Source organism: Suricata suricatta, chromosome 3 (assembly GCF_006229205.1).
Source record: "Suricata suricatta isolate VVHF042 chromosome 3, meerkat_22Aug2017_6uvM2_HiC, whole genome shotgun sequence".
NCBI lineage: Eukaryota > Metazoa > Chordata > Mammalia > Carnivora > Herpestidae > Suricata > Suricata suricatta.
Window position 1 is genome coordinate 169,290,716 of NC_043702.1, and position 22,374 is coordinate 169,313,089.

The 22,374-nt window shown below is 58.8% G+C and overlaps 2 protein-coding genes across 8 annotated transcripts in view; one reads left to right on the forward strand and one right to left on the reverse strand.

Moving 5' to 3' along the window:
* Nucleotides 1-4,600: 4,600 nt before the first annotated feature.
* The window catches only part of NOS1AP (nitric oxide synthase 1 adaptor protein), a 292,958-nt gene continuing 275,184 nt past the window's right edge, over nucleotides 4,601-22,374 (reverse strand). For 2 of the 6 annotated variants that reach the window (XM_029935722.1, XM_029935721.1), the window contains exon 10: nucleotides 18,915-22,200. In XM_029935722.1, coding sequence (XP_029791582.1) covers nucleotides 21,806-22,200 — 395 coding nt within the window. In that variant the 3' untranslated portion in view covers nucleotides 18,915-21,805. Of the gene's footprint in view, nucleotides 7,819-8,694; nucleotides 8,993-9,958; nucleotides 10,275-11,300; nucleotides 11,379-11,677; nucleotides 11,744-18,914; nucleotides 22,201-22,374 lie in introns of those variants that run through there. The other 4 variants (XM_029935726.1, XM_029935723.1, XM_029935724.1 and 1 more) reach the window with 4 other exon arrangements.
* SPATA46 (spermatogenesis associated 46) lies at nucleotides 13,645-16,438 on the forward strand. 2 transcript variants are annotated; one of them, XM_029935727.1, is made up of 4 exons: nucleotides 13,732-13,815; nucleotides 14,563-14,848; nucleotides 14,957-15,070; nucleotides 15,811-16,438. In XM_029935727.1, the coding sequence occupies exons 2-4, from the start codon at nucleotides 14,572-14,574 to the stop codon at nucleotides 16,329-16,331; spliced, it is 912 nt and encodes a 303-aa protein (XP_029791587.1). In that variant the 5' UTR covers nucleotides 13,732-13,815; nucleotides 14,563-14,571; the 3' UTR covers nucleotides 16,332-16,438. The 2 variants fall into 2 exon arrangements, with proteins under 2 accessions (XP_029791588.1, XP_029791587.1); XM_029935728.1 differs by lacking the exon at nucleotides 14,563-14,848 and having other exon boundaries at nucleotides 13,645-13,815.

Sequence of the window (22,374 nt, forward strand, 5' to 3'; positions counted from 1 at the left end):
GTCTCTGAACGCAGCAAGAAGCTGTGTCTGAGGACGGCCTTCCTCGGACCTCCCTTACAGGATTCTTGAGAAACACGAGTGAGATAATGGATGTGAACTGACCAGCACAAGTTCCGGAATGCACAGGAACTTCAGAAACGTGATACTAAAGCACCAACAGCAGAGCCCGAAGTGGTAAGGCAGGAGAACTGAGAACGGGAATGGGCTGCAGCGCTGGGAGACGCGACCACGGGAGCTGGGCAGGTGCCTGGCGTTGAAGCTTGACCCTTCCTGCATCGGGCGGGTCGCGGCGGCGGCTTCTGCTCCCCGGCCGGGTGGCACCTATCCAGGGAACAGAAGGAACCGAGGCTCCGGCTGGGGATGAATGGCCTACACCATTGTCCCCTTGGAGCATGGCCTCCCTCAACCCTACCACGTTGGTGATCGGGTGCAGAGACTGCGTGCGGCGGGGCCCCGAGGAAGGGGCGACAGTGGCGGCGCTGGTCTACACCGCACCTCAGGGGAAGCCTGCTCTAGCCTTCCACACAATTAGCGCTTGATTGTGCGCGTGTGACGTGTAGAAACTTCCCTGGAATCAACGACTTCAGTTCACAGCACATCTCCATGGAGCTCCTGAGGCGAGCTGGGGGTGGGGGTGGGGGTGGGGGTGGGGTTAGAGCAGAACATGGAGTGGCCCCCGCCCTGGAGCTCAGGGACCTGAGGGAGACCGGGGTGGCGGCTCCGTTCCGCTCACCCGACAAGTGCCAGGATGAGGGGTGCAGGGGTGGCGAGGGCGAGGCCTAGGCGGCTGGGAGGGGCTCCCAGAGGAAGGGACGCCTGAGCTGAAATGTGGAAGGTCAGCCCAGCAAAGTCGGAAGGAAGAGAAAGGCAGGCGGAGGGACAGGCAGACAGACGGCCCTGGACAAAGAAGTCAAGGAAACGATTCTGAGCGGTTGGGGGCCGGGGATGAAGCCTAGAGAGTGGCGGAGAGGAAGCTGGCCAGGTGGGCTGGGCCACGGTGACAGAGAGAGCCCGCCTCACCCCCTCGCACCCACATCACTGCGTGTGATGAGCAAGGTGCTGGCAGGAGCCAGGGGTGGGGGCTGCGAAGCGCAGCCTCGTCCTCCAGCTTTCCTCCCACGTGGGATCACTCCCAGGCGGCCTGGACATGCCACCCACAAGATCCAAGTCCTGGAAAGTGGCAGACTGTGGCCGGGTCTGGAGAAAATTCACCAGGTCTGCTGCAAAGACGATCTGACGGTTCTTGACACAGAGGACCCAGCACTTAGAGCAGAGCAAGGAAGATGGAGAGGAACAGAATTTAGCAGACAACCCGGAGGATTCTGGGAAGCTCGTAGCAGATGGGTGGTCCAAACTCGTTCCCAGCTCTCCTATCCAATAACCGGGTCCATCCGCGGGCGGCTCGAACCCTGGAGGAAGCCACATGCCAGTCACAGAAACGACGGCGCTCACCCTCCTCCACGTCAAAAGGCCCGGCTGCTCCTTCACGGGGTCTCATGGGGTTCTGGACCAACCTAGCTCTCCCAGGAACATTCTTTTTGCAATGTTTATTAATTTTTTGAGAGAGAGAGACAGAGCATGAGCAGGGGAGACGCAGAGAGAGAGAGAGAGAGAGAGAGAGAGAGAGAGAGAGAGAGAGAGAGAGAGGGAGAGAGAGAGAGAGAGGGAGAGAGATACAGAATCGGAAGGCTCCGGGCTCCAAGCTGTCAGCCCAGAGCCCGCCGCAGGGCTCGAACCCATGAACCGTGAGATCATGACCTGAGCCCACGTCAGATGCTCAATCGATTGAGCCCCCCAGGTGCCCCCAGAGAACGTCTTCTAGGTGGCCACGATTTAGCCCATGCGGTGGGCTCACACACCAGACCGACAGGGGTTATGTAATAAACAGGAACCAGAAAGCATAAGGTGGTAAATGTGGCAGGTGCTTTAAGGAAGAAGGTAGCAAACGGTACTTAAAGTTTCGGGACAGTTAAATAGCAAAAAACAAAACAAAACAAAACAAAACACACACAAAACAAGTTGCAATTTGTTGAGAGGTTGCTTTTTGTTTTGTTTTCCTTTCTGGCCTTTTGCATGGAGAAAATGCTGGCAGTTTCTACCTTAACGGCCCAATTTCTTAAGCCCCTTCCACGAGAGAGCAAGCAGCCTGGGCGGGGGGGGGGTCCTTAAACATCCCCTGGAGCTCGCCTCCCTGTCTGTGCGGTCTAGAGCCAAGCGGTTGGTTTCGTGGGACAGGCCTGCCCCTGGCTCCCTTGAGTTGGGCCATTTATCATGGCAGCAGCTGGAGATAAGCTGGACACAAAGAGGATTTGTCTCTGAGGAGGGACGAGCCCTAGATACCAGCGCCGAGGAATTTTCTCATTAGCAGGAAGTCAGTGGTGGGGCCTGTGGGCTTTCACGGGGCACCCCAGTGCAAACGGCAGCGGGACTGGGGGGGGCGGCCCTGGGGGGTAAAGTACTCGGAGATGCTTTCCCTGAACTTAAAGTTTCCAGAGTGGATTTCCTTGGGAGAGAGAAAAGCAGAAATGCCATCTGCACTTAGGCCACAGTCAGGGAGAGGGAGGATTCATCGTTGAGGCTGTATCTCTTTGTGCAGACGACTTATGTGTCCCCACTTCCAGGCGGCCCCCGTGGGGGCTCCGCGTGGGGCATACCAAATGCTGCTTGCTGAGCGAGGACCAGGGGATCCTGAGGGCCCAGGGCTCAAAGATAAAACATTGCTGAGTCATCAGCACTCTGGGCCTGGCTGGGCTGGGACGCTCTGCGGTGGTAGAGACAGGGAGTCAAAGCACAGAGAGTTCCAGAACACTCCTAGGATTCACAGACTTGAAAGAGACTCAAGGCTGGGAGCAAATTGAACAAGAGGGAGTTCTCGGAATTTGGAGCAGCCTCTGAGGCACAGTCCTTGACTAGCTAATTCCATTAATTCTGAATACCAACCGGGGTTCCCGAACCAGCACACGCACAGACGTGAGGAATGAAGTGGGTTTCTTGCTGGCCTCTGATTTGTTAGTTTCCTTGAGCAATTACTGTAAGATTAAGCTCAGAGGAAGAAAACGTCCAGGTGATGTTAATGGCCTCCTACCCCCCACACCTCCATTGGGTGCTGCCGTTGTATTTTGATACCCTGCTAATGGAGCCGGTTAGCATCACAGAAGGGACAGGTCCATGGTGCCCTCACCCACTGGCAACACGGAGACAGAAAACCAGGCATCCCTTTTCCACCGTGTCCCCACCTTGCACCAGGCAGCTCTCAGCTCATGCAGGGGCTTGCTTATGTCTGAATAAATGCATCTTTGTACCTCACTCTCGAGACCATCCATTGGCTCAGCTTAGAGAACAGCCTTAGGAGTGGCAGGGGCACATCCATTTTTACTCTTAAAAGTTTCAAGAAAATTCTTTTATGCTACCATTTTTCGTATTTGGTCTTGTCCAAAAATAACTACCCTGCATAACCGTGGAAAAGAAAGGTGTATCCACGGCACACTGCACAGCTGAATGCTGGTGGAGGCCAACCCCGGAGCCGCCCAAGGGGAAGAGCCGCCTGAGGAATAGTCACTGGAGCCCACACTTACAGAACAGGTTGTGCTGCTAAGTATTTTCAATGCTTTTTTGTTTTTGGGGGGTTTTTTTGGTTTGTTTTTTGTTTTTTGCGCCCCCCCCCCCGGGGGGGGCATGGAAGGGGCTGGATTGGGTTTTGTGTTTCTCCTGCCTTCCCAGCACAGGGCGCTGTGCCCACTGAAAGCACCCGCTGTCTCTTTGCACATCCCAAGAGACGGAAGAGTGGAATTCAGTGTGGAAAAGGCTGAAGCCTCCTGCCTGAGACTTTTCTGATGTGGAGCCTGGGACCCCACGTGCTACTGAATCCAGCCACCGGGCCTGGTCTCGGGGTCAAGGACAGAGCTGGGATGGAAGGCCCCTTCCTTTGTCCTTCAGAAACGTGTCTGGCTTCTGTGAACAGACTGAAGGCCTTTTTCTCCCCCCCGACCCCCACCCCCATCTATTCTCCGCTTCCTCCCTTTCCAGGTGGTTGGAGGCCTGGCTGAGTCTCAGCTGTGAGAGTCCTCTGGGTCCCTGGTCCGACACCGGGCTGGGGGGGCCAGGCTTCAGGCCAGCACCGCTCCAAGCCACATTCTCTTAGCAGGTGAGTGCCAAGCTGGGCAGGTTACCCCATCCGCAGCTCTGGGATGTGTGTGGACACTGGCTGATGGCGACTCCCAGAACCCGATCTGGTCCCCCTGACGGTCTGTGTGCACAGGCACAGCTCTGTCCCCTCCTGGGTGGAAGACGGCCGTAGATCCCAGGTCAGGTCCTTGCCTGGAGGACAATCCTGGGGTCCATTTGATCTCCCTGAGGAGGGGGGGCTTGCCTGCACATATCACGTTGGAGTCCCCGAAACAGCCCCAGGTCAGGTGGGAAGAGGGACTTAGCCAGTTAGGGGAGCACACGAGGGCCCCGCCCATGGTTCTCGGGGTGGGGGTCAGCCAACAGCGCCCCCCAGTGCAGGCTCACAACCCTAAATGCCAAAGCTCTCCGCCCAACAAGTCAGCCTCAAGCAGACCACTTCCCATCAGTCTGGAGAAGCCAAACCAAACCAGCAGAAACCAAACCAGATCATTTTATTTCTGCAGTTTCCTTCTACTGGAAAACTACTAAAAATATAAATATAAAATCTCTAGAAAATACTCAGAATAGATCTGTAATCTTCTTCCTCTCCCAGACCGGGGCCGACCTCTTTGTTCTTTCAAAGTCGATGGATGCCGTGCATGTCTGTCTTCAGACCATCCACGCACAGAACACAGACACGCCTCTGTCCATGTGGGGAAATGAACCGCACACCTGCCGGGGTCTGGAAGCTCACCTGTGATTCATCAGGGAGAGCTATGTGCTGACTATGGGGGTACAGTGGGGTTGGGGGAGTAACGGGGAGAGGAAAGACTCCGTGCCCCCAACTTCCTTGTGCAGACATAGCAGATGAGTCCTTCACTCTTGTTCTGCCCTTGCGTAGACTGGGCCACCCAAGGGCCAAGCTCCCAGAGAATCTGGGTGTGTGGGGGTGGGGGGACCCGGCTGCCAGGCTGTGATCACAGGAAGATCAGGCTGTTGAGACAGACATGGGAAGCCAAGCGGGGCACTGGACAGAGAACTGGTCTTCGCCAAGACCCTTGGCGGGATTAGAAGCTGTCACTGCTGCTGTCTCGGGGTGGCACCTAGCCCCTAGCACCGGGCAGTGTCTGCGGCATCTAGGATGGGATTTCAGGCTCAAGCCCCCCTCCCCCAGGTGGCAGCATCGCCTTGGCTGGAGGACAACGGCCACGGTAGAGATCATAGAGAGGCTGGAGACTGGAGCCTCTTCCGGTTGCTGACTCGAGTCTGGAGAACTCCAGGGTCATCCTGGCCGCAGCCCTGGGGCAGCCTGGTAGGGCTCCTGCACGGACTCTGAGGGCCAGGACCTCAGCAGTGGCTGGTTGTGGCATGTGGAGCAGGGGGCTCAAGCCAGCCGGGCCTGCAACCCCTCTGCACATGCGGCTGCCCTACCACCTGGCCGGGGCCACCCTGACCTCTGGGGAAGGAGCACAGGGGCCTGCGAAGCTTCCCAGCAGAGCACCAAACTGAGTTTCTGGTCAGAGGCTCACGTGCCAGCGCCCAGCACCCATGTTTCCATTCTCTGCCCTCATCCCGTGCTCGGTGTCTTGGGCAAAACTCCAAGCCATTCTGGGGGAAACTCACAGGCTTCCAAATGCTGGTCCTGAGAGCTTCTGAGCCTTGGAGTCTGGGAGCCCATCCTCGCGATGTTCCTGGAGTTAAGGCAGGATCTAGACCTCCACTCACTGCCCGCTGCACCATGGCCGGCAGGGGGCCGGGCTCGCGCAGCCCCTCGTGGGGGAGACTGGGCTTCGCTGTGAGCATGCAGTGAGGCCTTGCTTTCCAGAGCAATGGAAGGTGGGGGGCCAGGCCGTGGACACTGTGGGTGGCTAGCCTCCTCCCTACCCCCTACTAGGCTCCCAGGTCTACAGGGGTTAGCTTGGATGTTCTGCATGCAAGGGGAGGGAGGGAAGAGCTGGGTGATGGGAGGGGAGCCCTGTAGGGGCGCCAGAGGAGGGGAGGCAGCAGGCGCCCTTGGGGGAAGACAGCCCAACAGTCTGCCCGGCCGGGCCTCCTTGTCCCTGGGAGCTGGCCACCCTGTTCAAGACGCCTTGCTGCAAAGGCCCCCAGGGTTGGGATTCTCTCTCCGCCACATACACACACACACGGGGTCTCTTGGCAGGAGAGAGGAACACGGAAGTGGGCAAAGCCAGGAGGGCAGGGTGAACTGGGTCAGTCCCTGGCACAGATCCCAAGGGCAAGGCTTCCAGGGAGGCCCAGGCAACATGGCAGAACAAAGCAGCTCCTGCCAAGCGGAAGGTGGCTTGGCCGGCCCGGCTCCGGGGCTCCTGCTGCATCCCAGGCTCCCTCGTCACTGTGGCTCTCACTCACCCACCCAGACCCTAAAGCCGCATCCTTTCAGGCTGTGGGGGGCGGGGTGCTCCCTGAAAGCCTGCTCTGTCCTGACCCTATCTTCTCCGTGACTTCTGCTCTGGGTCCTCCTGGGGCCGCCTCCCTGGAGGCCATGTTCCCAGGCCGCCCCCGAAGCAAGATGCTAATCTGCCCCATGCTTCTCCGGGGCCTGCCTCGCCCGGTCCTCACATAGCAAGGGGCCCCCGGCCTTTCCTTCTGCGCATGGATCCCACAAGCCGCTGGTGGCATCACTTTCCCCAGCACCTCCTCAGTGGGCAGGCCTGGGGGGCTTGGCGTGCTCCCCAGCTGGGCAGGTGGAAAATGCCCTGAGCACCCCTGGCGGCAGGGCTGCACCCGGGCCGCAGGCCTGGTAAGTGCCTCCTCCGGCCCACACCCCAAGGGTAGAGGCGAGGGGACCAGGAGGAGCTGGGTCTTCCAGGCCTGGGCCCGCCGTCAGGCAAGCCCACCCATTCCCATTCGGCCAGAGGCCCCCGACCAGAGGCGGAAGAAATGAGCCAGGGCATGGGGTGGAGGGAGTGCAGAGAAGTCCCGTAGGACCCTCCATCCCAGGCCGCTGGCCCTGCAGGCCAGTGGGAAGTCCGGGCCACCCAGGAGCAGAGATGCCCCAACCCTCCAGCCGGCAGCCTGGCCCTTTAGCATTCGGCAGACAGAGCTTTTAACTAGGACGCCTCGGGGACCTGGCCCCACACAGCCCACGTGAGGGGACTGGGCCACAGATCACTGCACAAGGGGGCAAACGGGACGCGGAGCCTGGGCAAGGGCCAGGGGGTGCCAGGGATGGAGACGGTGGAGGGGAAGGGGGTGCCTGGCAGGGAGGAGGGGCCCTACTCAAAAGACAGCAGGTCTGGGTGTGGGCCCTCATTATCCAGGCTGGAGGTCCGTGCCTGAGGAGGGGGCCCGGGGTCGTCTGGTGGCTCAGCCAGGCGCAGGGGACTCAGGCTGAGCTTGAGGCCATTTCTCTCCAGGAGGCCCGGGGACGAGGCCCGTCTGCACTCAGTCACCTTCAGTTTGGGTTCGTCCTGGCTGTCCTGGTGGATCAGGTCGGGCACTGACAGGGAGACCTCTCCGTTGGCCAGAGCCTCGCCCCTGTCCGACATCTCTGTGGGGACGTCGGGCGTGGGGGCGGGAAGGGTGTCCCGGGGCTGCCCAGGGGGCAGCTCTGTCCCGTACTCCAGGCTGCTCAGGACGGGCTGTGACGAGATCAGCATGTCCTGCGTGGTCTTCAGGGCCCGAGGCGTTCGCTTCCTGGTAATGGGAGGTGGAGGGTCCAGCCGCGGGAACTCGTCCTGCAGGGCTGGCCTGCGGGGTTGAGGTGACATGCACGTGTGCTTGGAGGATGGCGAGTCCCCAGGACCCCCCGCCACCCAGTGGCTCGCCCACCCTGCACGGGCCTCCCGGCTCGGGCCTTGACCCCGGGGTGGCGTGTGGGTGGTGGCAGCCGTCACATCCCTGCTCGGTGCTGACAGCAGCAGAGCATTGCTGCTGGGACCACAGGTGAACCGAGTCCCATCAGAGCCTGTGTGACGAGCCTGACAAAGGACTTGCCGGCTCAGGTTCACGGTGGGTGTTAAAAACAAGGCCTGGGGGCCCTGGGGACTCAGTCAGTTAGGCGTCTGGGTTCGGCTCAGGTCATGATGTCACGGGTCATGAGTTCGAGCCCCATGTCAAGCTCTGTGCTGACAGCTCGGAGTCTGGAGCCTGCTTCAGATTCTGTGTGCCCCCCCCTCTCTGCCCCTCCCCTGCTCATGCTCTGTCTCTCAAAAATAAACAAACATTAAAGAAAATTAAAAAGTAAATAAAACAAGGCCAGGAAGGGACATGTCGACACAAGGAGGGTCACCGCAAGAAGCTTCTCCCTCCTGGGCCCGCTGGGTCCCACAGACGCCCGCTTTCTTCCACTACCACCGGCCTGGGCTGGGGCTCCAAGGTGTGGCCGGGCGTCAGAATGCGCCTGGGCAGCGGCAGGCACCGCATGGGCTCGAACCCGGCTCTGCCCGTCACTAACTCCGGAGCCCTGCCCACCTCTGACCTTGGTGATGTGCACCATGGAAACAATGGGATCTACACCGGAAGGTCGCCGCAAGGGACAGGAGCGTCGCCCCAACCGTCTCCCCACGTGACAAGCTCGTGTCCCCTGGACACACGGGGCTCTGGGAGGAAGCCCCCTGCGCTCACCCGTCGGCCTCCGCGGCCCCACCGTCCAGCCGCGCCCCCGCCGTCCTGTTGACCTCCATGGCGCCCGCGCCGTCCAGACTCGAGGGCTCCTTTCTCCGCAGGAAGTCATTCACTTTGGCTCCCACGGCTCTGCCCAGGTTCTTGAGGTGCTGGCTGCTACCCACGCGGAGCCCAGGCCCCCCAGGCTCCACGGACCCCGGGGTGGGGGCCGCCGGCCTGGCTGGGTTGGGGAGGGAGCAGCTGGGCTGCAGCTTCGGAGGAAGGGCCGTGTTCAAGTTCTCGAACATGCTGTGGTCCACTGCAAACAGACAGGAAGATGGGAACGGTGAGCGGAGGCATGTGGGGCCCTGGGCCGCGTCCCTGTGCTGGTTCCCTGACCCACACCCAAGCCGTCCCTTCCCGAGGCTTAGGGAACATTCAAGAAAGAGCCAGCACAGACACTCTTGAGCGTCCTGATCTGGTTTTCTTGATGGGGAAATCCATCAAAAATCCATCAATCACTAGAAGTGGCCGGGGCAGGGGGAGGCTGGCCCCACCCAGCTGACGAGTGGCAAGCTCTAGCCATAAACCTAGAACTTAAATAGAACTTATCCCGGGAAACCTGCCTCCTTGACTCATGGCCTGACCCCTCCCCATGGGGTCACTGAGCCCTTTGAAGATGAAACGATGGGAGTAATACGGTATTTGTATGTTGCTGTGGACACAAGCGGAGAGGACAGAGCTGGGGACAGAGCTGGGGACACAAGCTGAGGGGACAGAGCTGGGGGAGGCACGGCACACATCAGGCTCAAAGGGGAAGCCACCTGCGCAGCACATTTTCTCTTGGGAAACGGGCCTCCCTCCTCCTGAGGGGGAACTGGGGAGAACGGGCAGCTGCACGCTCAGATGCACAGCAGGGACTCTGGGCCCGGCTCACAGCAAACGTGTGAGAACTCGGTGCCAAGGAAGCTGGACGAACTTGACCAACACCCTCCTCTCGAGAACCTGGTGGGGTAGTGGCAGAAATTCTACTTACAGACAAGCAAGGTGGGGCTCAGAGGAATAAGTGCCTGACGGGCCTGAGGTCACAGGGCCGATTACCGGGGGGTGGGGGGGCTCAGGCTTCCTCACCCTTTCCCCTGCCTCGCACTGCCCGGGATCACGGGACATGCCTCACGGAAGGCCCTTCTCTCTGGGATCTTTGGTTTGAAAGATGAACTCAGAGGGTTGGATGTGACCCACAGGGTTGTAAACAGATGCAGGGCAAAGGCCATGACTCCATCACCTCTGTTTCTTTAACGGCTAGCCAGCTCTGGTATACAGTAGGTGCTCAATGAATGTCTTGAACTGAACTGCCAAACCCATTCTGCAGATGGAGACTGATGGAGGCCAAGGTCACAACTCCAAGGTTTGTGGCCGGAAGGAACGGAGCTCAGGGCTCCAAGCCACACGGTCTACACTCTGGCAAGGGCATCCTCCCCGACCTGGAAATCCACTCAGTCCTCAAGGGAGCCAGATCCACTGGGCGCCTTGGAATCATGCCTGAGGTTTCTGTCCTCACCAACTACTCCAGATAGTCTGTCAGTCCTGGGGGGGAGAGGTTATAGGCGGCCACAGACTCCGTTCTTTGTCAACACCTCTCAGTGCCTGTTCACGCCGAGCCTTCCCAAGAGTAACTGAGGTCGGGGAGCGCTTTCTCTTCGGCTGAACTCTGCACCAAGTAGTCGTCTCTGCCCTGCACTGCGGCGTCCCGGGCCAGGGGATGTGTTTCTCTTTCCTGTGGCTTCAGCAGACGTAGCCCTTCTGCACCAACTGCCTAGCGAAGGCCTGTTGTGAAGGTCGTTGGGCAGAGCAGGGAGCTGGGGGACACGAGTGGACGAACCCCCTCCCCACCCCACCCCCAGTCTGCGTGTCTACCACGCGCACAGGGAAAGCACCACTTCAGGGGCGGTGCCAGGGAACTGGGTTAGAACAGCCCTGGGGCCCGGGGCTCGAGCTGACAGGTTCAGGCTGTCTGGGCTCCAGGTGACAACACGTCACACCAGCAAGAGCCCAGGCCGAGCCCACGAAGGGGTGATCCTGACTCTTCCCCTAAAAGCGTCATCTTGCCATGTCGTCCCCTTTGGCATAACTTGCCTATCACATCCCGCATCCTTCTAATTATTCTTCATGACCTCAGAGTAGCCTTTGGAAAGGAAAGCATTTCACTATTTTCCCCCAAACCAGAACATATCTGGGCCACCACTTCCTGGCTCGGATATTTCCGTGGTGGTTTCCTTCTGGGCTTAAAGTGAACTTCTAGTGCAGACATGCTCATTTCTGGAAGTGTAAGTACCAAAACGCCTGTCAAAGGATTTTCTGCACTTCTTGCTCTCTACCCTTCATAACGTATATGCTGACTTCTTATGTACTTTAAAGAGAACCCATCATGTGCTCTCTCTACAGTGCTCTAAGTCTTTCTGGCCAACACACCTTGTCTCCATAATAAAACGGTCGGCCCCTCGAGGGGAAGGAGCATCTGGATTTTTGTTTTCTACAATGCTCAGCATAGAACCTGGCATGGGAGTCGGCATTTAAGAAGTTGGTTTCATTGACCTGGCTTTTTATAGGAATACTTAAAAACTGACCACATTCTGGGCAGACGGTGTTGAGAAACTGCTCCCGGGCCTTTTTCTGCTTACAGAAGCCACTCGAGACCCCCTCTCGAGGGCAGTCCGGGGGCGCCTGGCCTTCTCCCTGAAGTGGGGCTCTGGCTGGGGCTTCCATCATTTCCAGACCTAAAGGACAAGCAACGAGCCCCTTCCTGCCAGTGGCACCAGTGACCCCACGCTCTGTCCCTCCCTCTCGACCAGGGCTTGGTGGCTCAGAGAACCTAACGATGACAGTGGAAAGGTGATAGGACCCTGCCATGGTGGCCCGCCCAATGGCACCCCCAACATGCACACATCCGAGCAGAGGGAGACACCTAGGACGTGGGTCATCCAGAAGGAAGACGGTATCTTACCTGTCCGAGAAAGGGGCTCGGAAAGCAGGTGGGAAACAAGAGAGAGACACATTTTATGTAGTGGCCGGCCACTTGGGGAACGTCACCTCCTGCCTGGGGCCACCGGCAACAACACACCAAGAGGGTACAGCGTGCAAGACAGAGCCCTGTTGTCTGGAGTACAGCCAACCCTGGGCGACCAGGTTCCCGTGAACTCATCAATAACCAAACCCAAAACTCTACAAACAAGCATGGACACAGTCTCCCGGCTGTACCCCGATATTTTGAAGCCCCCCTTTCAGGAAGTCTATCGGAAGTTCCCAGCTGGCAGGATGAAGTTCAAAATCTTCTGGACCCGTGTGCATCGCTCATTACTATGCTGTCCCATTTCTGCACACACATCACCAGGTTTTCGACCAGGGAGATGTTCATCCATTCCAACTGACTAAATGAACCAAAGAGGAAAACATGGTGGCCGGGAGGCGTCTAACGCTGCACAGAGAGCTGACGGCAGGTCGGGGATGAGGACTCATGCACCCCGACTCCCATGATCTTTCTCTGCACCCCGGGGGCCAAATCAAATCGCCAATACCCTCAAAGCCGCCGAAGTCCAGGGCACCAATTACATTCCAACTCATTCCAAGCCTCCAAACCAGGCTCTGAGGGAAGCAGGCAAGGAAATCAGCTTCTCCAAACTGTCCTGCAAGGTGCAAGTACTCAGGAGGAACGCCAGCAAGACGACAGCTCTAGGCTCTCCAACATAGAAGCGCCCTCGCACGGCCACTGCTCCACATGCTGCGCGGGGGCCACTGCTACCCACAGACCAGACCAGACCCTCCCACACAGTGCAAGCGCGCACACACACACGTTTAGATCGAATACACCGGCGGACCTAGACCGCACCTGCTGTGGTGATCCGGAGTGGAGCACGTCCAGTCCAGCTCACCTTCCATGCGGCATCCTCCCCTTTTGCCCTCCCCCACGTCCCCCCAGCGCTAGGTTGTGACAGCGGAGAAGGGCGGCAGGGACAAGATGCAACCTTGTTACTCTGGAGGTCAGTCCCCCCAGCAAAGGACTTATAATGCAGTTGAGTAAGCCACCCATTTGCTAAAAATAGCACCAGCCATTTAAAGCATTATCAGGTCCCTGTTCTTAGGAAGTACACACTAAGTGTTTCGCCACAAAGGGACAAGATGCTGATAACTTACCTTCAAAGAGCTCAGAAAACAAAGCAGGGTGGGGGAGGGGGAGGGGAGGGAACTGATAAAGCAAACGCAGCAAAACGTGAACAACAGGCAAGTCTGGATACAGAATGTATGGATGATCTTTGAACTAATATTTTTGCAGCTTTTTCTTTTCTTCTTTTAAAAATTTTTTTAAAATTTACTTTTGAGACAGAGCATGAGTGGGGGAGGGTCAGAGAGGGAAACACAGACTCGAAAGCAGGCAGCAGGCTCCAAGCTGTCAGCACAGAGCCCGACGCGGGCCTTGAACCCACAAACCATGAGATCATGACCTGAGCCAAGCCGGACGCTTAACCGACTGAGCCACCCAGGCGCCCTGTTGGCAGCTATTTCTAACTTTGAAATGATTTCCAAGACAAATGTAAAAATCATACACCAAACTAAAAAACAGAAAAACTAAAACATTGGGCGGTAGAGGTTAGGCAAGGGAAGGAGAGCAAGAAGGTGATTCAGCGAGGACAGAGGTCCCCAAAGCTGGGGGGTGACAGCAATGACACAAAAATGACACCAAAGATCGAAGTGGCGGGGGGGATGTCAACAGATGAAATCACCATCACATTTCTACCATATGCTTCCTTCTCCAACCGCCGGCCCCACGGATTCTCAACCCGGGCCGGCCAATGAGCAATGACAAGTCCAAGAAATCGTTACAAAATGTAATGGACTCAGTCCATCTTTGGAAGACAGAGCCCAGCTGGGGAGTGGAACCGGCGACCTTGTGATGTCGGCTGCACTCAGAATGTTTATCGTCTAGACGACCTAACAGCCTCTTGGGAGCAGGTGCGTGATCGCCATACCCTCGGTAGTCAGACATGGAGAACTTCTCACTCCTCAGCATTTCTGGACCTCGAGTCTCTTCCTTTGTCCTGAGAACTTTTCCTGACATTATGTCCTCACGTGCCACCAGCTTGCCAGGTAATCTCTGGGGCTACGAGGGTTACAAAAATGTGGTTTTGGGGGAAGCTTTTAGTTGAGTCCTCTACCAGATCATGTTACAGGACTATGGTTTAGTGAGTAAGGCAATTTACGCATGGGGAGAAAGTAACTTTTCAAAATGCTGCATTCGTTTCTGGTGAGGGAAGGAAGGGGAAACGTTTGTTATGAAGTTTTTTTTTTCCCCTCTAGAATCTCAGCTGACAGTCAGTGTAGGGCATGTGCTAGGTTCAGCCCTGTGCCCACAGGCTGGAGAAGACTCTCCAATCCATCAGTAGGAGCCTTAGAGGCGGGGTCACTGAGGAGGGCATCACGGAGTAAGTGGGCTCTGAGGACTCGCTATTCACAGTGCGGTCAGTGGGGCCTCCACGTCTGGGAACTTGTTAGAAATGCGGAGTCTCGGGCCGGCCCCAGGTCTGCTGGGTCAGAGCCTGCGAGTTTAACAGGACCTCCGCGTGACTGGTGGAGAAGCTTGCACATTAAAGCTAGAGGGGCTGCCCTATGGAGTGGCCAGGTCCCCTAACCACCCACATGCCTGCATGGGGGACCCCGGTACATTGGTTTCCCAAACAGCCCAGATACTGCTCTGGGATTTGGGCAGGCGGGCTTTTTATCAAGCGTTCGCAGCATCCAGCCCCTACCCGGGCGCTCCCTGGCTGTGGGCGAGAGAGGTTTCACTCGGAGAAGCTGGCTTCTCATCCTAAGAGGGGCCGTGTAACTATGCGACAGGTGTGGTCCATGACTAGACTCCCTCCCCTGGATCCTGGAGCGAGCCCAGAGGCCAGAATGCAGACACACAGACACACAGCGCGAGCTGCAGGAAGGCCAAGGCCAGGCCGAAAGCTCTCCTCCGGTCGGCCTCTAACATTCTCCTTTGGAGAGAATCCTTCCCAGAGGACAATGAAAATGCCCCATTCGGAATTCCCCAGGAAGCCACCAGAACAGTTCTTTCTGTTTCTGTGGGCACGTAAGAGAGCATGGCTTCTTCAGCTTTGCGATGTCATAAGGCCCCAAGGTAGAGCCTCTAGGAATGTCGGGGGGGAGAGGGGGGGCAGGGGAGGGTCACCAAGAAGAGGGCTCCCAACCTTGCTCGGCTCACTGGCATCTTTCTCCTGTGACCTAGACATCGCAAAGACCGCGCTGCCCACCGAGGCGTCCGGCCCGGCCCAGGCCCTGCCGCCCCAGGGCCACGGCAGTGTTCTGCGGCACGGGGTGCACAACACCGTCTTCTCTCCAGGTGAGGCCTTCCCGGCCCCGGGCGGGCACGCGCGTGTGCGGCTGGAGGGAGGCGAGGGCTTCCCCCGAGGCAAGGGTGCCGCTGCTCCTGGGGTCTGCTCCCTCCCACTTCCTGGGCAGACGCCCCACAGGCCGGGAAGGGCTCCTGCTTCCCCTCACCTGGCTCCTGAGAGGGCGCAGGATAGCCTCCATCCAAGTGGCTTCCTGCAGGAGACAGCGGTGAGGCAGGGAAGGGCCACGACCCCTGGGGGTGGGCTGAGCCCCCCGCCCGTCCCCTCAGAGGGGGCAGCAGAAAGCTGTCTGCAGGGGTGGAGGTGGCGCACAAATGCCAAGGCTCAGTGAATGAAAGTGGGGTTCCCCACCACCCAGAGATCACACTGCCGTGCCTTCGATAGCCCCCCCCTCACTTCCCCCTGCTCTCAGAATGGCAGTCAGCGGGGGGCGGCGCCTGGGTGGCTCAGTCACTTAAGCGTCCAACTCTTGGTTTCTGCTCAGGTCACGATCTCACTGTTGATGAGTTCGAGCCCTGCGCCGACAGTGCAGAACCTGCTTGGGATTCTCCCTCCCTCCCCCTTTCTCTCTGCCTTGACCCTGCTCACTCTCAAAAATAAGTACACTTCAAAACAACAACAGCCGCTGCAGGGAGGCGGGGCAGAGGCGACCTTAGGGCAGGCCTGACCCGACTTCCGCCGAGGCCTCCCCAGGCCTCCCGCTCACACCCACCCCTGCCTTCCTCTGCAGACGGCCTCCTGGGGGACTCCCAGCCCAGGGAGCCGCGGCGGAGCTGCACCATCTACCGGCCCTGGTTCTCCCCGTACAGCTACTTCGTCTGCACGGACCAGGAGAGCCAGCCCGAGGCCCTCGGCTTCCCGGAGGTGCAGCAGGACGAGGGCAGGGGGGAGGGCCGGCTGCCCGAGGAGCTGGCAGAGAGCATCTGCTCGTCCTCCTCGTCCCCTGAGGACACCTGCCCCCGGGAGGCAGCCAGGAAGCCCGGGCCCAGCGTGGACTCCGCAGACTCCATCACGTCCCGAGACATCCTGGTGGCCTCCAGGTGGCGGCCGGCCCAGCAGGGCGGCTACAAGTGCGCGGCCTGCTGCCGCATGTACCCCACGCTGCACTCCCTCAAGAGCCACATCCGGGGCGGCCTCCGGGAGGGCTTCAGCTGCAAGGTGTACTACCGCAAGCTCAAGGCCCTCTGGGGCCAGGAGAAGGCGCGGCTGGGGGACAGGCTGGCCTCCAGCGGCTGCCAGGCCTTCAAGTAGGCCCATGGGGTGGCGGCTGGGCCGTGAGCGGACACCTCGGCGAAAGGGGGACGAGGCCTGTTTATGTCTCCAGGGATGTCAGTAAACCCCCGTTAGTCACAGCCTTCCATCAAGTGTGATTGCCCGGTCCACCCGCTGTCCTTCCCAGGGGCCCCGCCCATTTCCCTTTGGCTAATGGTTGCCTAGCAACACCAGGCCCACCTCCCTGCCCCTCACCACCCCCCTCCGTTTCCCCTCCCCCCTCAAATTTGGGAAGAGCCTCTACAGCTGCCCAGATCCGCAGTGTCAGCATCCCTAGGGAATGTGCCAGAGATCAAATCGCAGACCTGGCTCAGATTCACTCAATCAGAAACTCTGGGGGTAGCCAGCCACCTGGGTTCTGACCAGCCTTCTGTATGGTTCCAGTGCAGCTCAGGCATGAGAACACTGCCCTTAGACCCTGGCCTCCTCGTCGCCCCCATCCAGGACCAGTCCCTGTCCCCACCCCCATGAGAGGGCTCAGAGAGTGGCGCACCCGTTCCTGGTGGCATGGGACAGCTACCCCGGCAGGACTTCTGCACGGTCCGGAAGCTTCTCAGTGTTTGAGCTCCTGCGGGGTGGAACGGGGTGGGGAATGACACATGTCCCCTGCGTAGGGATAGGCTGGGCTCCAGGTTCTCCCCTTGCCCTTCGGTGATCAGGTAGCAAGTGTTCCTAGAGCCTCACTTTCTAGTTCAGGAGAGCTATCTCTGCTTCTCCCTGTCCTAAGATATCATTTGTGGTTCTTTTGTGGAGGCGGGGCTCAAATCCCATCACGCCCCACACCGTGAGAACATTCCTCACCCGCCCCCACCCACCAACCGAGACAGAGTCTAAGAGTGCACTTGAACTGTGGGCTCCAGGATCCCAGCCTGTCCACTCTGGAGACTCCCTAGGGAGCCCTAACATCCTCCCTGGACCCCCCCAGGGGAGGGACCAAAGGGGTCCTCACTCTCACTTCCTGTTTCCTTAAAGGAAAAGCCATCCAAGGCCTTGAAGACCTGACATGCGTCACTGTGCATGTGTGTCCCCTTGACGAGGCTCTTGAGGGAGTACAGAGTGGGCCCACCCGGGGGCCTCGAGGCCTCACCTAGAATCAGGAGGGGAATCGGCTCTGGGCGGGCCGCACAGCCCCTGCCCACCCTGCATCTGTGTCACAGGCACCGAGGACTGAGCTCAGGGCCACGGCTCATGCCACCTGCTGCCTTGGCAGCTGCTGGAGTTTAGCGTGAAGACAGGTGCTCCCTGCCTTTCACCTTTCATCGCATCGTTGCGGCCCCCAGTAGCGCTCTCAGAGCAGAGCTGAGAAAGTTTCAGCCCACAGAAAACGCACCCAGGACACAACTGCCCTGACCACACGCGTCCAACCTGCCCTCCCCCCGGTCGATCAGAAGGGGAGCGCTGGGGGGCCCTGAGCATCCCCGGGGGCCTTTACATGCAATCTCATTTACGCTTCGTATGGCTTTGCTTAGCATAGTCTATCCTCATTTTACAGATGAGAAAATGAGGCTCAGTCTCTCAGTCAGAAAGGGGCTAAAGGGCACGGGAACCTGGCTCATCGGACTCTCTCAACTTTCACGAAGAGCTGGGCCTGACCGAGTACCAGGTTCGAACAACCCTGTGCCTCCGAAAGGGCTCAAGTCCTGGCCAAAGTGAGCTGGTTTCCATGGCGTGGCTTTTCGAGATCCTGCAGCTCCTAGCTCTCGACGCTCTTCCCTGGCTGGCGTTCGCCTCCCTTTCATTTCTAGTCCTGCAGGAAGGTGTGAGCCTCGAGCAGGCTCTCCTGCCGAGCTGCGCTACAGTGATGTCCTGACGTTTGCAGGGAGGCGTGGGGAGGGGGCCGGCTTTGACTCAGGACGGACATGTCAGGAAGGGGCCCATTCAGAACCCTACCTCGTACGCATTTCAGACGTGTAGTCAGGGGGTCAATGAAATGTTATAATCTAGATGATCGGGGTTATATCTGAAAACATCTATGAGGTCGTGCTTTTTCAAGCACTCAACGCTTGCTTATACACCAATGGTGCCTGGAGTTGCAAACAACTCGGACTTTGGGGTTGGGAGAGTCCAAAAAACCCACACCAAACCAAACCAAAACATGGGCACAAGCCCAGGGTCTCAGCCTCAGCACCACTGACATCTGGGGCTGGATGCTTCTCTGTCCCAGGGCAGGGAGGCGGCGGGGGTGTGTGTGGGCCCGGACTTGTGCATTGTAGGATATTTAGCAAACATCTCTGGCTTCTACCCACTAAATGTCAAAAGCATCCTTCCCCGAGTTGTGACTACCAAAGGTGTCTCCAGACACTGTCAAATGTCCCCTGGGGAAGCAAAGTCACCCTTGGATCAGAACCACCGCAGAGCCTGGTCCCGCAAAGGCTGGTCTCTGTAAATGGCGAGGGAGGTCCCGCTGCCCTCCCCTCTTTGTCTTCTGAACACCAGAACCCTCGAGAACGGTGTGTCGCAGAGCTGATGGCCGCTGGCTCAGGGGTGGGGGTGGGGGTGGGAGGGAGGAGAGGTCAGGCAGCAGGTGAGATAGAAGAAGCAAGAAAAGACCATGGAAAAGCGTTTAGAAATCAGAAAGGTTTATTTAGCAAAAGCCACTAGACTAGTGACAACATCCAGGGAGTTAAGTGCACTTACATGAACAGAATCTTTTCCCAGAGAGTTGAACCAACAGAGTTAATGACACAACAGTTTCAGAAAGGAGAGGGCTCAGGGTTGGTGGGGTGAGAGGAGGCAGTCAGGCAAAGAGGAAATCAAAGGAACACAAGCCGGAAACAGGAGCTGTTGGGGCAGGGGAGGCTAAGGAGGGGGCTTCACAGAGAGCGTTGGCAAAGCAGGGATATAAGGAGTATCGTTTCCATCACAATATACGGTCCATCCTGTGCAGAGAAATTCTTTGCTGGCTCTGCAACTGTGATGGCCTGGCGTGCCCGGAAGTCGGCTGGCACCCGGGGTAGGCTGGGGCAGGCACCAGTAAGGAGGGTGCCCCTGGTGTCCACTTGTCCTCCGTGGACAGAGGAGGGATGAAAGACAGGAGGGCAGGAGTTCAGTGAGCAGAGGGAGAAGCAAGGAGGGAGAAGGAGAGGGTACATCGCTGGGAGATCAGGTCTGCGATGTTCTCTTTCCTGCCCGGGGGCTGGTGAGTCGCCAGGGTCCCTAGATCCGTCCTGTCTCTCCACGCACCCAGGGTGCCCCCGCTGTGGCTCACACTGGTGAAGAGGCCGCCCCGCAATCCAGTCTCCAGCAAAGACCCCGTCTGGGGGAAAGCTGGGGCTGAGGCAGGCGGGGACCACTACGGAGCCCCCGAGGGCAAGGGTCCCGAACGGGTCCTGAGTCAAGGCGTACAGAAAACGAGTCTCTCCAATTCTTTCATCTCTCCCAGGTTTCTGTTCCTTTGCTCTGCAAGCTTTTCGAGTCCCTTCAGACACTGTCCCCACCCGCTCCTCACCCCCTCCTGCCACGTTCCACAAACCTGGTCGTCTGGGGTCACCCTGCGCTCCTGCGGACACGCAGCAGCAGAAGCCTCGAGAAGCCAGACCTTCTTTCCCTCTCCGGAACACTCGCTCTGAGAGGTCCCGCCCGCGGAGGACCTGGGGAGCTGGCCAGGCTCGGCCACACCGGGCTCCCCACATGGCTCCTTCAGTCTGTGGATCTTACCTTCCCGGTTCTTCCTTCCCTTGTGTATCTGGACCCGCTTCCGTCCAGGGGTTACTTAGAAAATAGGCTAAAATAAACAGACCACCCCTCTCCAACTAAACACACGTTAGGAAAAGAACACAATTCTGCTGTCGTTCAAAGACCCTGAAGATTCCCAGTCTCTCGTCTCTGGCCACTTCTCACAAGCCCACACACACGTACACACCTTCCCTCACCTGGGCACACGTGCCTGTCCGTACACGCACGCACGCGCACACACACACACACACACACACACACACACACACACACCCCATCCTGTTTCCGCTGACACCCTGGCGCACCACGGAAGGCCGCCGTAAAGCTGCATTTATTTCATTTGGACTTTCTAGCTAGAGGAAATGCAGCTGCTTAAGAGAAGGGCTACACTTTCATTTATAAAAACTATAAAGCAGAGTCCGGGCTGAGGTGCTCTGTGTTTTGGAAAACCACATCCTTCCCAGCCACGCCTCTAAGAGCGCTGCAGGCCGGGTCCGTGGCTCGTTGTCCTGGGTGGAGACTTATTTCCCCAAACACGTTAACGCTAGCACGGCTTGGCTCTCGCTCTTTAGGCATCTTTAAATCTGTTAACAGACACTATGGTCTAACTGCAGCCAAAGGAACTCGTCCTTCCTGTCCCCACCAGCCTGCAGTACCAAGTGGTAGACTCTAGACATGGCCGGGATGGCCCAAGACGGGAGAGCTGCACATGGCACTTTTCTCGGTGTGCTCAAGGCATGCACCCACAGGGACGGGTCAAGGGTGACATGGCTGTGGTCCCTGACCTAAATGGCAGTGATTCTGAAGAGAGGAAAATACAGTCTCAGTGTGACTCACCTGTGTGTGTTTGCAGTAAAAACGGACCACTACCACCCAGTGGAGACAGGTTGAGAGGTAAGGCTGGGGGGTGGGGGGCTCTGAGGCTCTCTCAGGGGTGGGGGCAACGAGGCAGGACACAGGGGAGGGGAGGGCGAGCTGGGCTTGCGGGATGGGGATAGGACTTCCACTTGGAGGAATCAGACCTAAGCCATCCATAGTGGCAAACAGGCTGCCCTCCCCGAAGGCCGTTCGCAGCCCCGGCCGCACCGATGTGAAACTCTCAATCCACCTCTGAAGCAACACCTAACATCTAGCTGGAGAAGACGTCCAGATTCAAGGGATCCGGAAGCTTCCCCGAAGTGACATGTCCCAACACTGCGCTCAAGCTGAAAACACTACCCGGTCTTCACAGCCCAGAGCATTCAGCCTCTGTTCTCTCCACAAGGGCCTGGAGAAGGAATCCGTCCCATAAGGTCCGGGTGGCAGGGGGGGGGGTATAGGCAATGAGTAGCATCCTGGATAGAAGACGCACCGTACCTGAGAAGGTACCGGATGGCTTCCCTCCACAGTCCGCCCTTGAGATGGGGCAGGAGGGGACCCCCGGGCGTCACAGGACAGGACAGAGGAGCCTGATGAAGCAGCCATCCCGAACAGGTCCTTCAGCAGCCTGGTGGTCCTCACCGGGGACCCTCTCCCAAAGCCAGGAGATCTGGGAGGCCCTGCACCCCTCCCCCCAAAGTCACAAATAGGAGAGAGGGGCCGACTGACCTCTGGGAGTCCCAGTGCTCCCCCGACTCCCCTTCCAGAGCAAAATCCTAATCCTTTCCTGAACCGGCAGGCTGAGGGGGGCGCCTCTCGCCGGCCGGAGCCAAAGTAGCCGGTGGTGAGGGTCCTCACCGCCCTCCGCCGCGCAGGCATCCTCGGCGGTGCGCCCAGCCTCCGCCCCGGCCCCTCGGCGCCTACACGGCGATCTCATCGTCCAGGCTGTCGCCCAGCTCCTGCCGCTGCAGGACGTTCAGCAGGCGCGGCAGCTCCTCCTGGGACCACGAGTCGCGCTCCTCGCTCTCGTCCGTGTTGGACTCGTACTCCGAGGCGATGCCCGACTCGCGGAACCGGAGGAGCTCCAGGCCGCCCAGCAGCGGGCCCGCGGGCGGCGGCAGGAAGCGGAAGCACTCCAGCTTCACCAGGCGGTCGCGCCTACCTAGGGGGCTGCCGGCGGGGTGCGCCAGCTCGGCCAGGCCCGCGCCCGGGGGTGGCGAGGGCAGGTCCTCCGGCTGCGGGGTGGTGGGGTCGCAGAGCACCGGCAGGCCTCCGGAGCGGAAGGTGATCTCCAGCAAGCTGTCCTGAGAGCCCACTGGAGGGGGGAGGGGGCAAGAGCACAGGAGGGCCCATCAGCGAGGCAGCCTGCAGGGCTGGAGGTAGGAGGGGGGCTGTGGTGGAGGGGCACAGGGGACGCGAGCATGGGACCCTGAACAAGGTACTGAGCGAGAGGGCCCGACTTCCGGGGCAGGGACGTGCAGAGGGTCCC